The sequence below is a fragment of the Diadema setosum genome, chromosome 4, assembly GCF_964275005.1.
Source record: "Diadema setosum chromosome 4, eeDiaSeto1, whole genome shotgun sequence".
Taxonomy (NCBI): domain Eukaryota; kingdom Metazoa; phylum Echinodermata; class Echinoidea; order Diadematoida; family Diadematidae; genus Diadema; species Diadema setosum.
Genome location: NC_092688.1, coordinates 11,418,385 through 11,435,975, shown reverse-complemented (window position 1 = coordinate 11,435,975; position 17,591 = coordinate 11,418,385). Strand labels below are relative to the sequence as shown.

The window sequence follows — 17,591 nt, the reverse complement described above, 5'->3', positions numbered from 1 at the left end:
CATTTAAATATGATCAATTGTTTAATTCCACTAAGAAAAAGACTTTGACAAACATTTCGAGGTTTTGTAAGGTAATAATGTCCTTTTTTAGTTAGTTACTGCACTTTATTATTTCGTTGGATTTAGTTTATTTTATATACCCTTTGCGTGATTATTTGCATCAGGCAGTGCCTGCATTGTGCGTAATTCATGTGATAGTTTTACATTTTATTTTGTATGGTATATTATTTATAACATACTTTTATGCAAATTTTATTTGAAAAGTATGTTGATATCTTGTATATATTTGTATTATATTTGTATATATGTTCATTCTTGTTTGAAATTTTCTATTTTGTGTATTTTCAATTGACATTGTACTCCCATACCCCATGAGGGTCGTTGAGTAATAAATCAAACTTCAAACTTCAAACAAACTTCAATGTTACATTTTTCACACGCGCGCAAACATCTTGCTAGTTGTTTGTTTCAATACGCAGTTTTAGGGGCTTCCCCTTTTCAGCGCTGGGATGGGACTGCCGAGTCAACTTCAAAGACGAGTAGAAGCCGGGTAATTTTGTGCAGTTCATGGTTGCTCTACTTGATTGTATAGATGATAATAATCATATTGGATGGCCTTGATTCATGGAATACCAGGGAATATTGCACTCGTTAGAGTCAATATTGCACTCATCTTCGATTCGTACAATATTGGCCCTAACTCGTGCAATATTCCCTGGTATCCCATTCATAGCCATCCAATATAATATAAATACTTCATGGTAGTGCCTTATGATATGTCGATCTTTCAACAGCATTGTTTTATATACGACTATGCGTGTATTCATCATCAGTTCAACGATCAATGATTGATAATCTGTTATCATAATTCCGATATTTTTTTTCTTATATCATAATAATGAAGATAAAGTAAGTGTGAAATGTTACATAAAGCCCTATTATGCCAGTTAATGGTGGCTGAAACATGAGATTATTCAAAAATTGTTAGTCGATAGTGTTAAAAGTCACCAATTGTCATTAAAAACCCCCAATAATTCAATCAGCGGATACAGCGTTGGAAGCGCTCTTTTTGTTTATGTATTTTTACAGAATATGATTGCTTTTTTCCACGTTATATGAACATAATATCTATGTAACACTACAGGTATTACGTTTATTGTCCGTCATAAACGCTATTATGTTGTGCTATTTTTGACACTGAAGTCAGACGAGAAATGGGTAAAAGCGCCCCCATTCATCATACGGTGGGTGTGGTCATGTGACTTGACGATGCACTGCATGCATACAACACACTCGCTAGAATGCTCGTAGCAGATGCACTCGTACTCTACGTATGTACACCTCGCGATAGGTATCGCGTGTGTATAATCAATGTGCGGTGTATGTAGGTAGGTAGCATGTAAGGATTCTCATACACACACGAAGAACACCATTGCTTGAGTGACAATATGACAGCAGAAAATGGCGACACGAGATGTCATTGAGTGTCGAACTATATGAACGCGACAAGGACTTGACTTGGACTGTTTACATCGCTAATTTGCCCCGCCACTCGGATATACGGAGGGATATGAGGGACTAAAAATCGTCATGGGGAGCAAAGAGTCGAAGCCCTCGATAATCCCATACGAGGATGCACTGAAGAGAGGCATGTATTGATTTCGCCTGTTTCTGTTCTAACGTGTTTATCCCGATTCATTTGTGCCCTACGACTGTACGAGTGTCTATACCATAATATGTTGACACTGCTACCTGGTCCTTGCCTTGCCTTGGCCGCGCTGTGTGTGCTGCCGGATCTTATCGGCCTGCAATTGACAAGATTATCACTCATGATATTGATAGCATAAGCATGTATTCCTTGGCATTTAGTCTCTTTTATTAGGGTGGCAATATGGCAGTGTGTACTTCAGTAGACAACTTGCTTCTTTGTAATTTTAGTCCTTTTAACTGCATGGACACACTTTTTACTACCTTTCGACTTCACTTGTTGGGAAATGTCTTCAGTCCTACTACAAATTTGTACAACTAAATTTACAAGGCAAGGGACCTGTCTAGGGCATGTCCGGGCAACTGGTTAAGATCTAAATGATAGTTGATACATTGTACAAATTGTACAACTAAACATTTTAAAAATCTAATAACTTATGTGTTGTTTGAAAGTTTGCATGGTGAAGTAAATGAGGGAGAAAGATTTGCGGTGACGGCGGTGACACCATGGTGTCACCGCAAATCTTTCTCCCCTTATCTAACATATGTCTAATAACTTACAAGTTGTTTTCGGCAGTGTTTTATTTGACAAGTTCGAATCAAGTAACAAACCAACCGTCTGCGGCCCAAAATTGGAGAAAACAGGAAAGTCGGCCATCTGCTTTAGCGCGCCAAAGCACAAGCCGCCCATGATTCAACCACAACACTTTTCGAAATTTGACCACCTGCTACAAAATTGTAGCATGTAGAAACCTATGTTTTTGGTTTGTTTGTTTGTTTGTTTGTATTTTTTTGCGTATGGCCGAACCTTGGTGCTCATGCCGATAACTGCATTTACAAGTAATCTTTGTGACTTTAATGTCATTTACTACTTAATAGACACCACTTGTGTGTGTTTCCTATACACTCCCGGGTTGGCGAACTAACAATAGGCACTGTATTAGTTCGCCACCCATAGCGCGCCACATAGGTTATCTACATAGCGCATGTGTTATTCACACACTTCAATGTACGATGCATTGTGCATCATCGCGTTTGAAAACTTGTTAATCTGCCACTTGAAATCTATTCAAAATCAAAACATTCTCGCATTAAAAATGGTTTGTCATCTGTTACATGTGGTAGAATACATCTGGATTACAATTGGTGGTGAATTAGGAATGTCTTTTGAGGGCGATGAAAATCCGTCGCCTCAGCTGATCTCTGATCGTTGCGTGCGCTACATGCGATGTAAATGTCTGGCAACTTTATTAGGTAGTGGTGACTTCATGGTAATCGACGTTATGATGTATTTTAACCTTGCTCATCTACAACTGTACTGATGTAGTCTGTATCTGTGCTATAGTATAAGTCATTTCATGTTGCATCCTTCTTTTCAATGGCAACATTTGTCTTAATAATTTTAAAGTACCTCGCCCGCTGCCCCTGGCACCCCTGCACTGTCATTGCTAGTGCTACGGCAGGGTTGTCACACTCTAGATAAAATGATGGTTTTACTTTAGTGTGAGTGGAACTTATTCTTGTACATTGTACCAAAAGGGTCTAAATGCCATTTGATTATAATTTAGGAAGATTAAATGTCCTGAAATGAAGTGGAGAGACCCCACAGGTGATTTTAAAGGAGTTACAATTCTATTGAACCTTTCCAAGATACGTAGCCAACTGGAGAAAGTAAAACATGCTATTTGTAATTTGTCCACAAAAAGGTTTTCCCCATGGAAGAAATCCCAGTGATTACGTTGTCCATGGCAAAAATTGTATTGTACAGTGGGCCACTATCCTGTGATTTTGTTTATCCAGTTGCTGACTGGTATTTGACTTTATCCGTATGATATCAATTACTCACTAAGTTAAATCATCAAGCGAGCATGATATTTTCCGGATTATGTGGTTCATGCATACAATACATTTTATAGTGCAGACTGGATAGTCGCTTGCTTTGTTTAATTCTGAATAAGCTTTAGTTCAGGGCAACCGATCTTTCCTTTACTTTGGTTTTATCCAGTTCTGACTGGGCATACTGGGAAGAGATAAAGTACATCCTGTATTTCCAAGATGAAGACTGCTTGTGGATAGAATTACAACTTGGCTAGATACCAACAACCCTTTACTTGAGTAGTAGGATGATTAAGATTTACTCTGTACATGGGTTGTATGCATTGAAGTACAACTGTACATGTACATATAGTGCATGTCTGATCACATCTACAGCTGTACAGTTCGACCTCGATTATCCGGCCATGTCGGGACCGGCGCTCATCTGGATTTAAAGCGAATTGGCCGGATATGGGAGACACAGTGTTAATGTATATAGCTGCCGTCCCAGTGCACTGGCAGCTAGGCAGGTAGCGTACCCCGCAACAGTGGTGTAATCTATGCTAGCCTGCGCAAAATTGCAGTCCCTTCTTAACAAAAATAAAGTATATCTTTATGTGAAAATCATACATGTTTTACCTCATTAGATATTGAGAAATCTATCATGCACATCTTATGAAATTAGTGAAATAGATCCATGAAAGTCACTGTTTTATCTCAATTTTTGGATGTAAAAAAAAGTCCTTCACTGCGTGAACGCGTCCGGATAATAGAGATTTCCGGATAAAAGGAGGCCGGATAATCGAGGTCGAACTGATACTGTTGAATGTCATTTTCTCAGAAAGAGTTGTGTGTCTGTATTCATACTGTGCTAATGAATCTCATCCACATGAACTGTCTTTCCCAACACTTAGATGTGGCTCAGAATGGAACCTTGGCTACAAGAAAAGAGAATACCTGGCAGTTAACAAATTTGTCTCTCCCTTCCCCCTCAAAACTTTTATAATGACATTAAAGCTCAAGGGAGAAAATTACTGTGTATGTGACAGACACTACCTATTAAGTTTGCTGTTTTTTCATACTTACAAAATGCTGATAGTACTTCAAAATGTTTGCATTTATGTGTGATCTGATAGTGACTTTTTTTGATAGGAAAAAAAAACAAACAAACAAGCAGATGGGTTTATTGACTTTGCTTGTAATGATGAAAGAGCAAAGAATATGTTAACGAAAAAAAAAAAAAAAAAAATGTTGTGTTTGTCATGGACCATCAGTGAAAGATACCTGAAATATCGATCTACAAAATATTTTGCATAAATTCTGTTTTTGATCCCATTATATGAGTCAGTGTCTTGAAAAAGACTGGCCGGTAATTCTAATGTTTGAACTCTGTTTGAAAAAAAAAAACAACAACAACCCAACAACAAATCCTAAACTAAAGAAGTTATATTTCATAAAAATTCACTCAGCACATTCCAATGTGCACTCTTCGATCATCATCACATCTTTTGTCAGTCTTTCCTTTAAACACACAGCCATATGGGAACCGATCCTTCACATCATCAGCTCCCACTCGTCGGAATTCATTCCCCCTTACAATTAGCAGCATATCTTCCTTCGATCCTTTCAAGAAGGCTCTGTAAACTAACCTGTTTTAAAGACACATGGTGTATGTATGTCTTGTCAAGTGCATAGAGAATTATTAAATGCACCTTATGAATATGAATCATTATTATTATTATTATTATCATTATTGTTGTTGCTGTTGTTGTTTTTGTTATTGTTATTTGTATCATCATTAGTACTTTTATTATTAATACAGTGTTCATTCTGTATGTGAGTGCATTTGCTATAATGCCTTATTTCACTATGGTCACAACAGGATTAAAAAAAAAGGAATATATTGGAACATGATCCCAGTGCATCACATGGAATGATAAAATGCATTATATTCTTTACCATTCAAGTATCATTAGTATTGTAGAGGACTCCGTTTTGTAATTGTGGATTTTGAGTGTTAATGCAATGCAAATGTACATGTAGCTTGCTGTCAAATTAGTCAATCACACAGCTATTCTTCATAAGGCAAGAGCTGACGTCCTCCTTCCATTTTCTCTCTCGCTCCCTATTTGCAGTGTCTGAAGATGAGTTGAAGAGGCTACGAGAGGCGTTCAAGCGGTACTCCACCCCTGGTGGGTACATGAGCCGCCTCATCTTCCTCAAAGATGTTATGGGGGATGCCATGCCACAGAAGCTCGGAGAGGTTCGTCCCATTTCAAATCATTTTTTGGGGGGATTGCGATTACATGGATGCATGTCGCTGCTGGAGGGCACTTGCTCGAGCAGTCCTTTCCAGAGATAACAATACAAACTTTTTTTTCCAGTATTTTGTTCTTTTTTTTCTGGCCACAAATACTGTAGGTTTTATGAAAAATACTGTTTCTCTCAAATCATATTCTACACTGTATCTATTGCAGGTATGGTAAATATAATTTTTTTTTTCCACCAAAAATTATATGCTTTTTCAACTCCCAGGAATGCTGAAATGTTGTTTATAAGTTTGGCAGTCCTGCCTTTCTTGTATTACAATGTACATGTATGGCTAGTGAGCCAAAGGTCAAATGAGGTCATTTGATATACTGTTATGATGTCAGTTTCCAATTTTTTTTTAAACCCTAACACTACTGCCTCTGACAGAAATGTTAGGCATGTTGAAATAATTATTTTCAGTTTGCATCATTTGCTTACAGTGCAACATACAATTTCCAATGGAATGCGTATGTTTACTTATCACATAGTCTGTTATTGTGACTAACACAAGAATAGTTTTTATTATATTAACTCCATGTTTCCTAACTTGTAGTTCTTTTTTTTTTTTTGTCAGAAAGGGATATAGTTACCCTGTAAACAAGAGACAAAGCTGGAAGTCGACTGTCATTGCAAATCATAATTGTGCACCCCTGCCAGTAGTGCTTTTCATATAGCTAATTGCAATATTTCCCCTCAATTTGATTTGTAGTTGATCAAAAACCCAGTATACATGTACGTGTATTGTTTATTTGTGTTTTATAGGTAACAGTTATGCTGAAACCTGTCTAGAATTTGTTTTCAGATATTATCTGTGCACATTTGAAACAAGTCACCTACAATGTAGCATGGTACAGAATTTATTTGAAATCCATACACACAAATTCAGTAAAAGACCATACAGCACACTATTAAGTCTAACATTTATTATTTTTTTCTGAAATAATACCATATTGCAGCTATTTGATTGTTTGATATACAAGTGTATGCTATGATTTTTATGTCCCTCACAATGTTTGTAACAAGTTATTATTTTGATGACGGGTTTCTGTGGCAGTGGCTAGATAATGGATAATAATGAGAATTCTTTTGAATGTATAGCAAAAGATTTGCTGTGTAAACGTCCAGCTCAGAAAGTCTTCAGTGAGGTGCCAAACTGTTTGAACAATATCTACATTTTTTGTATACATTCATACAAGGATTTACAAATAACATTTGATATACACTGTATGAGATTGCCTCAATTCACTTCTTTTTTTTTTTTGGTATGCATGCACAACTTTGAAATAACTTTGGTCTCTCTTCTCATGTCAGAGTTTTTATTCATTTTCAAGAGAAGAGACCATGTCTAATTTCACAACATTACCATCATACACATACAATGTACACATGCACTGTACGTACCATTCTGCAAACCATGTTCTGCTTCAAGCCTGTGCAACATTCTGAAACTGATCACAATAGTGTGAAAAAAGAAGAAAGAAAAGAAAATATCAGTATCAGTCAAATTTCAGCCTTGGTCCTGACTGATTATAGAAGAGAAAATGTCTAGACGCAATGTACCCATTTTGCATGGCGGTATTAGGGTGTCCTTGAAATCATTGATAAGAAGCTCTCTAAACTCTTCCAAATGTTTTTGCAGTGACAGTTTCGATGAATTGGGGTCACCCATCTCCCTCAGACTGTAGAAGACAGGAAAGCTGTTGTTGCCAATTTGGGGATGGCGGGTTGAAACCATGATTACACATAGTACTAAGCAGTTGCGGGAGGCGGCAGTCAGTGCCTTAAATCCAGACTCTCTGACCCCATGTGTTTCAACAATGTCAAATTACAGTCAGCTACGGTGTATACAGGAGTCCCAACATTGTGAAAGTAAAACATGGCTAGATTAAAGCACTAAGTTTGAAGTGTATTTTGCAACAACCAATTAAACGTCTTATGTCAGTCAGATGTGTTTTGATGTATTCATTCTTTCATTTGGATTCAGTAGATTGTAAATACCAGTTGGTAACCTAGGGCAGCTCTATTTGGCTGTTTAATATTTCCGTATTAAAAATGGATGTACAATTTTTAAGTAAGAATAGATGTGGTTTATAGAAACACAAATTATTAACCTTTTCACATACAGTGCACTCCCGTTATAACGAACACGGTTATAACGAAATTTCGTTATAACGAAGTAAATCTTCTGGTCCCAAAATTATCACCATTAAAGTCTATGGTAAAAAATTCGCTTGTAAATAACGAACACGGTTATAGCGAAATTTCCGTTATAACGAAGTCTTTTCCGAGCGCCACAGACAAAGAAAAACAAAAGAAATGTGCTCCGTTATAACGAAATGCGAATTGCTTTCGAAAATTCGTAGCGGAACAAGCATTTATAGCTTCTCTGCATGGGTGAACGCTTCACACCACTGTGTGTTCGCTCTTTGTGTCACGCACAGTTTCTGAGGGGAACTTGCGTTTATTATTGTGATACAATTATCCCATCACATTTCACATAGCTTTCCAGTGTATGATAAGTATTCAGCAAACAATATATGTGGTTTTCTTGTTTTCGTTATATATTTGTTTGGTTTAAACGAAATTTCGTTATAACGAAAGAAAACTGCCGGTCCCGAGCATTTCGTTATAACGGGAGTGCACTGTACAACTGTAAAGTTTGTGTAGAATACATTGTACATAGATATGATGGCATAAATGTGACCTTCCAAGTTTCTTGACCTATGATAAACTTTAATATATTATTGAATTTGCTATGCATGTGTACTTTTTTTTTATGGCATCAAATAAATATGATGATTGGCATTTTAGACAGGTGAAAAAAATTGAATGAAATATTTATTATGAAATTTTTCCCCCTGAGCTTCAATTTAGCATGGGTATCGTGTAAGTTTTTAGAAAGTGTATTTTTTTTTTTGTAATGTCAGAATGCATATTTGACAATGCTGGTAAATCAGTTCATGTTTTCTGATTTGCAGAGGTTGTCAGCTCTGCATTTGATACACATTGTATTATTAAAATGTGTGTGAAGCAGTGCCATGACTTGCTCTTTGCGCTCACTCTGGATCTCTGGTTTTGCTTTCAGTACCTGTACTTTGCCTTCGGTGGTACAAATAAAGGTATCACCTTCAAGGACCTCTTCTGCGGCCTGGTCCTGCTGACGAGGGGGAAGCAGACGGAGAAATTAAAGTGTGAGTACAGACTTCGCTGCCAGTGTTTACATTTCAAATGAAACCTTTGCTAAATATCAATGCCAAAGGGGGGAAAAATGGGTTTGTTCGTTTGCGTGGGATATTGAATCAGTATGAGGTGTGTAGTCGTGCATTTGATAGCATCTTTTGTGTGTACATGTGTGTGGTATACAGGATAAAATGTACATATGTGTGTATTGTACAACCTTGTGTGCATACAAAATATTTTGTAGACATTTTGAATGACACTACAGTTTTGAAAGTGAATCTCGCGATTATATCCGTCGTAGACGCACCCTTGAACAGAACTGTACAAATTATGTAGTCAATGGCATGAGAATGATATTGGTCGTATTTGAAGTTGTATTTTGCATAGTTGTAGGATTAAAGTAATTGATGAGCGATATTGTACTTATATTAAGCATGGTACTTTCTGAATAAACCCCTCCGACACCCCTAATCTGTCTGCCCTGAGGGGGCTTCAGTTTACAGAAAGAAGATCAGTAGATTTTCGAAGTTGCTGCACTTGTACATCTACAGTGTAGATCTTCATGTGTTTTATTTATTAAAATGAGTTTTATGTTTATGTACTAAGTTGGCTTTGGAGGTTAAGAAGAACTTTTGCCAGTTTTAAAATTTCCATTTAATGCTTTAATTGCTAATCAAAACTTCCACTGTTTACAGGCAGATGTAGTTTTTGATATGCTTGCAGATGTAAAATCTAGAATTTAGGATTCTGTTTCTGTTGAACATTGACTTGTACGATGCCAAAAACGCTTGTCTGTTTTGGGGAAGCCTGTGCTGTAATTTGCCTCACCCATTGTGTGTGATTGGTACATAAAAAAAAAGATAATAAAAAAGATATAAATCAAAACCTTTGGTTTATCCCTTAATGCACCTTGTCACATTAAATCTGGGATTAGGGTGCCAAAGGTCATGCTGCGGTCATATTGTTTGGGCATGCACAGTTGGGAGATGTTACATGTATGTACTTTGCTTTCAGCTGTGAATTTATTTATTTGTTTATTTTTTTCAAAGTCTTTTTTTTTCCAATTTTTTTTTGCATTGTGATCGAAAACATTTTTTAATTTTTTTTAAATTTTTTTTATTTAAGTGTGACTACAAGCGTATAGGGCCTACCCCTTTGGACACATGGAATCATTAAGAGTTGTACTCTAACTAGTTACCAGGTACTTTCGTTTAAACATTCTGCACCTGGTATCAAAATGGATTTTGTCTGCCCTGCCCCAAGTTGAGCAGGGCATGTTAAACCAAAGAATCTGAAGGTTTTGAGGGTAGGCGAACTGTCAATTTGGCTGTTTTTTTTTCCATTTTAATGGTAGAGCACCCCCCCCCACCACCCCCCAAAAGATATCCCCCCCCCCCGCAAAAAAACAAAAAACCAACCAACCAACAAACTAACAAACAAACAAACAAATGATAGACATTTTGAATAAAGACTAGGGTGCATTGTGGCTTTGATGCAGTGGCTGTGTGGACATCGTACAGTTCCTTTTGCCAGAATGTGACGGTTGTTGACAAGAACAGGTCTACGCATCGTGCACATGTGTGACTGCGTGCCCTTTAAAGAGGCAGCACAAATTACCGTAATGTCTCATTCATGTCCGGAAGTATTGCTGTGGATGACCCACTTTAGTGCTGTGGTGGCCTTATTCTCAAGCAGGGTCTAAGGTCTATCCCCACCACCGGTCCTCATCATCCTTCCAAATGACGTGATACAGTGCACCCTTTATGTGTAATGGATTGGTCAGGTGGTAAACTCATCAACATGTTTTCCCCAAGGGATTTTCATCTTCCCAGGCTGCTCTGCGAAAACGTGTTGTGTATCAAATCCCCCTGGAGTAGCGGGGAATCTGCTGCTGCTGCTGCGGAGATGAGAGTGTGTCAAGTCAGTTATGATTTTATCAGTGCAAAAACTGGCTCCCCCCTTCCTGGTGATTCTAGTAATAAAATGCCCCTGGTAGCGCGGTGCCATTGGGAAGGATATGATGGCGTACTGATGTTGTGTGTTTTTCGGTACAATGAATGTCTGTGTGTGTGTGTGTCAGTGTGTACGTATGTATGCTTGTGTGTTTGTGTGTATTATGTGTATGGGTATATACATACAACATATTGTACAGTGTAGCTGTAGAAATGATAGGAAATTTTGGTATGTCCCTGGAGGGCATTCTGATATTAAAGGATGTGTACAGTTCTGGTCGAGGTGAGGATTTAGCTTTTAACGTTTTGTGAGATATGTATATTCAGAAACCACTCTATGAGATGTCATAGAGCATGCAATTCTAAGTGGTATAAAAAGTTTATTTGATGAAAATCAGTTTTGAAATGGCTGAGATATCCAAAAACAAGGTGAAACAAAGAGATCCTAATAAAAGGCATGGCCTGTCGCCTTTTATTATTATCACTTTTTTTTTGATATCTTGCCCATTTGAAAACCAATTTTCATCAAATAAATGTTGATCCTTCTTAATATTTACATGCTCTTTCATATTTTATTTTAAGAGGTTTCTCATTATCTCACTTAGGAATGTTCAAAACATGAATCCCCACCTCAACCAGTACTGCTGTACACAGTCCCTTTAAAGCATCAGGTGTCCAACCTGTCGCTTGTGTTCTTTAGATGTGCATGGAGGGTTGAATGGAAAGGACAGACACATACTATAGTACGTTAATGTTTGTGTCCTCCTTGAACCAGGCCATCGTACTATTGCATGAAATACAGTGTATGGGACTTTCTTGGGTCTGTCACCTGTGGTGGTATCACACATCTGTGTTTCCCTAAAGCCCGGCCATAGTACTATCACTCGAAATCTTTGACATGTTTGGTCTGTGTACATATGTCCTCATATAAGATCGAATCAGGCTTTTGTACTATCATGTGAAGTCTATAAATGACTTTTAATGGGATGAACAATTTATGTGAGTGTGCATGTCTGTGTCTGTACATAGTGTGTATTGTTGGTAGCGTGGGGATACCAAGGAGTGGGGAGGCTGACCCAGCTCGGGATATTTTTGCGAATCCCTGTTTGAATTGTTTAGGCCTACAGCTTTCTCACTGATCTCACGTCAAAAGAACCAATACAGCCGGAGAATCTTGACTAGAGTCGACTCTTACCAATGATCACTTCAAGGACTTGCTGGGTTTGCCCAAGGTTAGGAGAATAACAGAAGTCAATAGTTTATTGTCTCAACTGGTTCTTATCCCATTTATCTTTTTCGAAGAACCATTAGAAAGTGAAGGCTGATATACATGTACATTGTAATATGAAAGTAGAAATGCAAGTAGCTCGTGTATTAACTTAAAAAAAAAAAGCACAGTGGGGACTTCCCTTCTCCTTTGTATTCATATTAATCATAAATTTATGTACAGCTGTATCTGGAAAAAACACCAACATTGTATGAAATTTGGGGGACATTACCAGAAAAATGTAAAGAATTCTTTGTTTTGTTTCGAAATGATTAACAAGGAGACATCTTCAAGACATGTGTTCAAGTAAAAAAAAAACACTTGCAGGAACAATTCCTGTGACTGGATTCTGCCTCAATATCTTTCAGCACAAGATACAATTTTGATCGCGTATGATTCAGAGTGTTCCAATGTACAGATCAGTATGCATGCACGTCTCAGTTATGAGCAGATACAATGTATGGCCTTACACAAATTTTAGTTCTGTGAAATGGTTGTTGTAACAAAGAGCATGGAGATCAACAATGACATAGTGGTTACACTGAATTCACCACACATCACACCAATCAAAGACACCTTTTCTCTTGTACTTGTTGTGATGTTAATACAGAACCATGTATTATTTAGTAAAAAAAAAAAAAAAAAAACCAAACTTTACAAGGGCATTAAAAACCTGTTAATGAGAGAAACATCAGTGGTTCCTTTTTCTTAGTTATTGTTAGTGTTTCAATTTTTATATGGTTGAGTATTTGTTAAAATGTGTGATAGTTTCACTTGCAGAGTTTTCAAGAGCTTCTTGATTAATTGCTGAATTTTTACTGATTTTTATATTTTCAACGCATTGTACACTCCCTTCACTCCCTTGCTGTACTTTGTTGACAATTAATTTAAAGGGAAGCATGACCACAATTTGGCATTAACTTTCTGTGTACATGTATGCAATGTACAGTGTAATACATGTACATGGCGAAGGAGTTGATGGTTCCCAGTCAGGTCAGGTTTTTCTTTGGGCTCCCAAGACACACCTTCCCAGAGATCAAACATTTCCATGGACTTTGTTCAGTAGCAGTGGACTGCGTTTGCCCAAGTTGCATTCCATTTTGGCATGTGAAACGTTCATGTGTACTTCAAAATTCTGTCATATCAAAAGAGGGGGAAAGACAAACAATAGCAACATGAATTGAACAATGTGCAGTATTCTCACTTGTAAAAACGGAGCCAAAGCATAAATTGTTTGCAAACAGTCCCTTAAAAAATGCAAGTTCAACTCAAATTTGGTACAAACATGTCAAGTATTCTTATTATCTAGGTATTTTTATCTTGAGTTACAATTATTTCTTTGATAACATCAAAGAAAATTAATTCCATTACATTTAAACTTTATGTTAAGTACATGTACAATGTAAGGACATGGGTGATTTTTGTCTTTTTGATAGCATTAAGGAATACATGTACCTCTATAATTTGTACATTATTACATAAGAATTAACTATATCAAATCAAAGCACCCTTGTACCTTTATTCTATTAAAATAATCTTGCTTTTGCACCTCCTTGCTGATACTGAAGCAATCTAGGAAGATGATTGTATTTACTGTTTTAAAGGTTACCTAGTAATTTAAGGATGTTTGTAGCATATTACTGTTATTTTATACACTTTTTTATTGCATTAAAAATATTTTAGAAGCCAAGTGGATATAAAAATAATTTGTAGAGTGACTTACAACTGTAATAATGTTAATATTGAATGATTTTTGTTGTTGTAATGAACAATGTATTCAGAATGAAATGCAAATTCTGAATTCTTATTATTTCTCTTGGAGTGTTTCCTCTCAAAAAAACTTAACGGCCATGTGCACATTACCCATGTACAATTGTATGTCTGTCCTTGTTTTATTTCTGAATCAGTTAGAATATTATGCTTGTACATTGTACATCAAATATAATGTGGTAATCCTGTGTTGTTTTACAGTGAAAAACTTTGTATCATGCATTTGTACCAAAGTAACATGACAAACAGATATTGTTTATTGTTACCAGTCTCTATCAAAAATACAAAATTTAGAATACAGCTGTTCAATAGAAAAACCCCCAAAACATTTAAAGTGTGGAGCATGTCATTGATGCAAGAAAATTATTTTGAGATTTAATGAGTTTATACAATGTACAATGTATGTACAGTTGTACACGTACGTTTGTAACATTGTAATATAGTACCAAGTTTAGCAAAATATCAGGAGTCTCAGTATTTAAAGAATAATTTAGCCACTGAGAAAGGCATAATATTTTTCTATGGATGAAATCCATTTTGCACTGCAATGTAATTATTTCTTAACATCACTTTATTCCTAGTCTCTGGTTTCAATGTTATTATCTTTCCAGCACTGGAAACACAATCAAATGAATTATGTACCGTACTAGAGATGTTGACTCAGGAGTTCAGAGGCACATAATTGATGAAGGAGATGTATTTGTTTTTTCATTAATCCCATTTTCTAGCAAGTAAGCTTAGTTTGTCTAGCTAGATGTGTGACAGAATGATACATCTCTGGGTTTATTTTCGTCACTTGGTGAAAATCCTTGTGCAAATGCTAACCCCATTATGTGCAAAAATAAGTGGCAGTAGTAGGGGGTTACCAATCCGAAAGAAACAAAGAGAGAGAAAGAATGTTGCCGGAGACGAAAGAGAGATCGAGAGCGAGTGTTTTATTCACATTTTGGAATGTGATTAGATTAATTGATGATAGCAAGCACACCAATAACCCCCATCCTAAGCCTCGCGACGGAGACACCAAAATCAATAATTCGGGGAAAGGGATGGAGCGAGAGAGAGAGACGCGCCATGCCAAGATTGAGCGCCGCCACCATCTTCATCATCGGAGATGAGCTCTTCTCCGCTGTGGCTCTAGGAATTTTCAGCCCGCTCTTCTGACACCCACTCTGCATGGTTAATGGCCATGTGCAAAGCCAGTATCTAGATGTGTCAGTTTGTTTTAATGCACATACACTTCTGAATGACGGAGATTACAAAAAATTGCAAATTATGAATTTCAAAAAGCAGTGTATTGTCATTCTAGTAAAATAAAAGATTGTGTGTACATTGTAGGAACAAAAAACGTGATGGACTGTGTCGGGCACAAAAGAACTACCTGGTATTTCTCCCACTTTTCCCAAGTGGGCATTGTCAGCAGGGGCCCCTGCAGCTCTTCATGTGCTACAGTGTATTTAAAATTAACCTCCTGTGTGCCACACTATTCTGAGACTGCAACGCATGAGCCCTGTTGGAAAACATTCTGTTTTTCAAAGTCACAGCTTTCTCTTTAATAATACAGCAAAATTGTAGAGAAAAATCACAAGTTTCGCTGTTATGTAGATTTTATGACAAAGCTACAATTGTATGGGTATTTCTCTTGCAAATGGCCAGTATGTGAAACAAATCGTTTTGTGCAAAATATTTGAAGTTGGCGAGCTGTTGACTAAAAGTCAGGCATGTGAATGTGGCACTCAAACAGATGTAATTAAGTAGCCCATTCACTTTGTAATGTTATCCAGACAGTGAGTTTTAGTTGCCCCAGATATGAGGCAAGTGGGCTTGTAGCATCCTGCTGTGTCATCATTCATGTTGTGTATGCTTCTGAAATTCAGTTGGACAGTGTTTGTATGTGCAGTTTATCACTCTATTAGATTTACCTTTGTGCAAATATTAATTTAAAAACATACAGAACATAATTATAATTGCTAATATGGCATAGCTAGGGATCAGCTGCCTGCAAATCATATGTTTGGTTTCAAAGGTTATTAAAAATCAGAAACAAGTGTGTGCTTTTGCATTCACATAATTAGAATTATGATATCAAATACCACTGTGATTTGTTGGTACCATTGTAATTGGCAAAATACTACGGTAAAAATACTGCAGCAATTCACTTGGTACCATTCTCATTCACAAAATACCATGGTATTTCTAGCCCAAGAGTCTCTGAGGCAAGTATACAATATGTACTGCAAGTGCGCATAAATCTCCTACTGTAACGACAGGGAGAAGACAGGAAGTGTGTCACGTCATGCGAGAAAAACGACTGTACATTGTACATGTACATCGGGGGTGCAGGTACTTTTTGGAACGATTCACACTCAATTCTAGCATACATTGGTGTACGCATTCCATGCAAAGAAAAATACCATTGTAGATGTTGTTGTACAGGTATATTATCTTGATGTATTTTGTGGTATGTTTCGTGGGGGATTTGCATTCACAGTACGAATTACCGTGCCAAAAACCATGGTGTTTCATGTACATAGTACGTAAATGTGTGAATGGGCCTTTAGATGAAGGATTGTGATGGGTGGAAAGCCAACTCGTATGCATTGTCTCTTCTGCTTGATTTACTGATTTCATGCATTGTAGTATTGCACCAGAACATGTTTGTACATGTAGTGTCCTTTGATATTTTGTGAATCTTGTCACACAGGGTAAACTGCATGGCATAGCTTAGCATAGCAGAACTGTGGTTAGATCAGGTTTTTGTATGCTAGGCATTCTAAAGCACTTTTCAGCACCACAAAGCGGTTCAAAACTGCCTATGATAAAAGTGAAACTTTAATGCAGTTGTTGTTGTTGTTGTTTTTTAAAATCCAGTGCCAATATTACAGTACATTTTGTTTGTTTTATGATTTTTTTTTTTAGGACAAGAGTATTGAATGCATGATTTTATATTTTCAAAGATGATTGCATGTTAAAGGACAACAATGTGGATTGAGTGAATGCAGCAATATCAGTAGGACACTTCAGTGAAAGTTTGAAGAAAACCCATTCAAAAGTTACTTAAACTTTTAACATTTCTGTCCAGTCACTGCTGAATGAAAAGACTACTACAGTTTGTTATGTCATATGCGTAGAACAATCAAAGAAAATATAGACAATTCTGCAAAATTGTATTTTTTGAAAAAAGTACACATATCCTTGACTTAATACTGATGTCTGTTACAGGTATTATTATTTCCTCTGCCTTCTGAAAGAGGCAAGTCAAGTGCTCTTTTATTATGGGAGAAAAGTGAAAATATGTTGAATTTTCTATTATATTTTCATTATATCAATCCTACTCACATGACATAACAAACTGTTTGTCTTTCCATCCAGTTATGGTGGCACTGAAACTTCAAAAATTCATAGGACTCTTTAACGGATAGTTCTATTTTTCTCAAAGTTTCCCTGATGTGTTTTACTGATATTGCTGCATTCATTCAATCCAAGTGTATATTTAGATGAACTAGTCCTTTAGGCTTGATAGTACACACTTAGTTCAGTTGAGAGCAAAATTGTTGAAAATTGTCATCACTGCCAAGAACCGTATACAGTGT

The 17,591-nt window shown here is 36.8% G+C and overlaps 2 protein-coding genes across 2 annotated transcripts in view; both read left to right on the top strand.

Annotated features, from left to right (window-relative positions):
- The window catches only part of LOC140227555 (large ribosomal subunit protein eL6-like), a 211,089-nt gene that overhangs the window by 3,525 nt on the left and 189,973 nt on the right, over positions 1-17,591 (top strand). The gene's annotated exons all lie outside the window — the stretch shown is intronic.
- LOC140226867 (ubiquitin carboxyl-terminal hydrolase 32-like) overlaps positions 1,425-17,591 on the top strand; it is a 77,403-nt gene continuing 61,236 nt past the window's right edge. Inside the window, exons 1-3 of the mRNA XM_072307297.1 lie at positions 1,425-1,648; positions 5,658-5,785; positions 8,918-9,023. Coding sequence (XP_072163398.1) covers positions 1,591-1,648; positions 5,658-5,785; positions 8,918-9,023 — 292 coding nt within the window. The 5' untranslated portion in view covers positions 1,425-1,590. The remainder of the gene's footprint in view (positions 1,649-5,657; positions 5,786-8,917; positions 9,024-17,591) is intronic.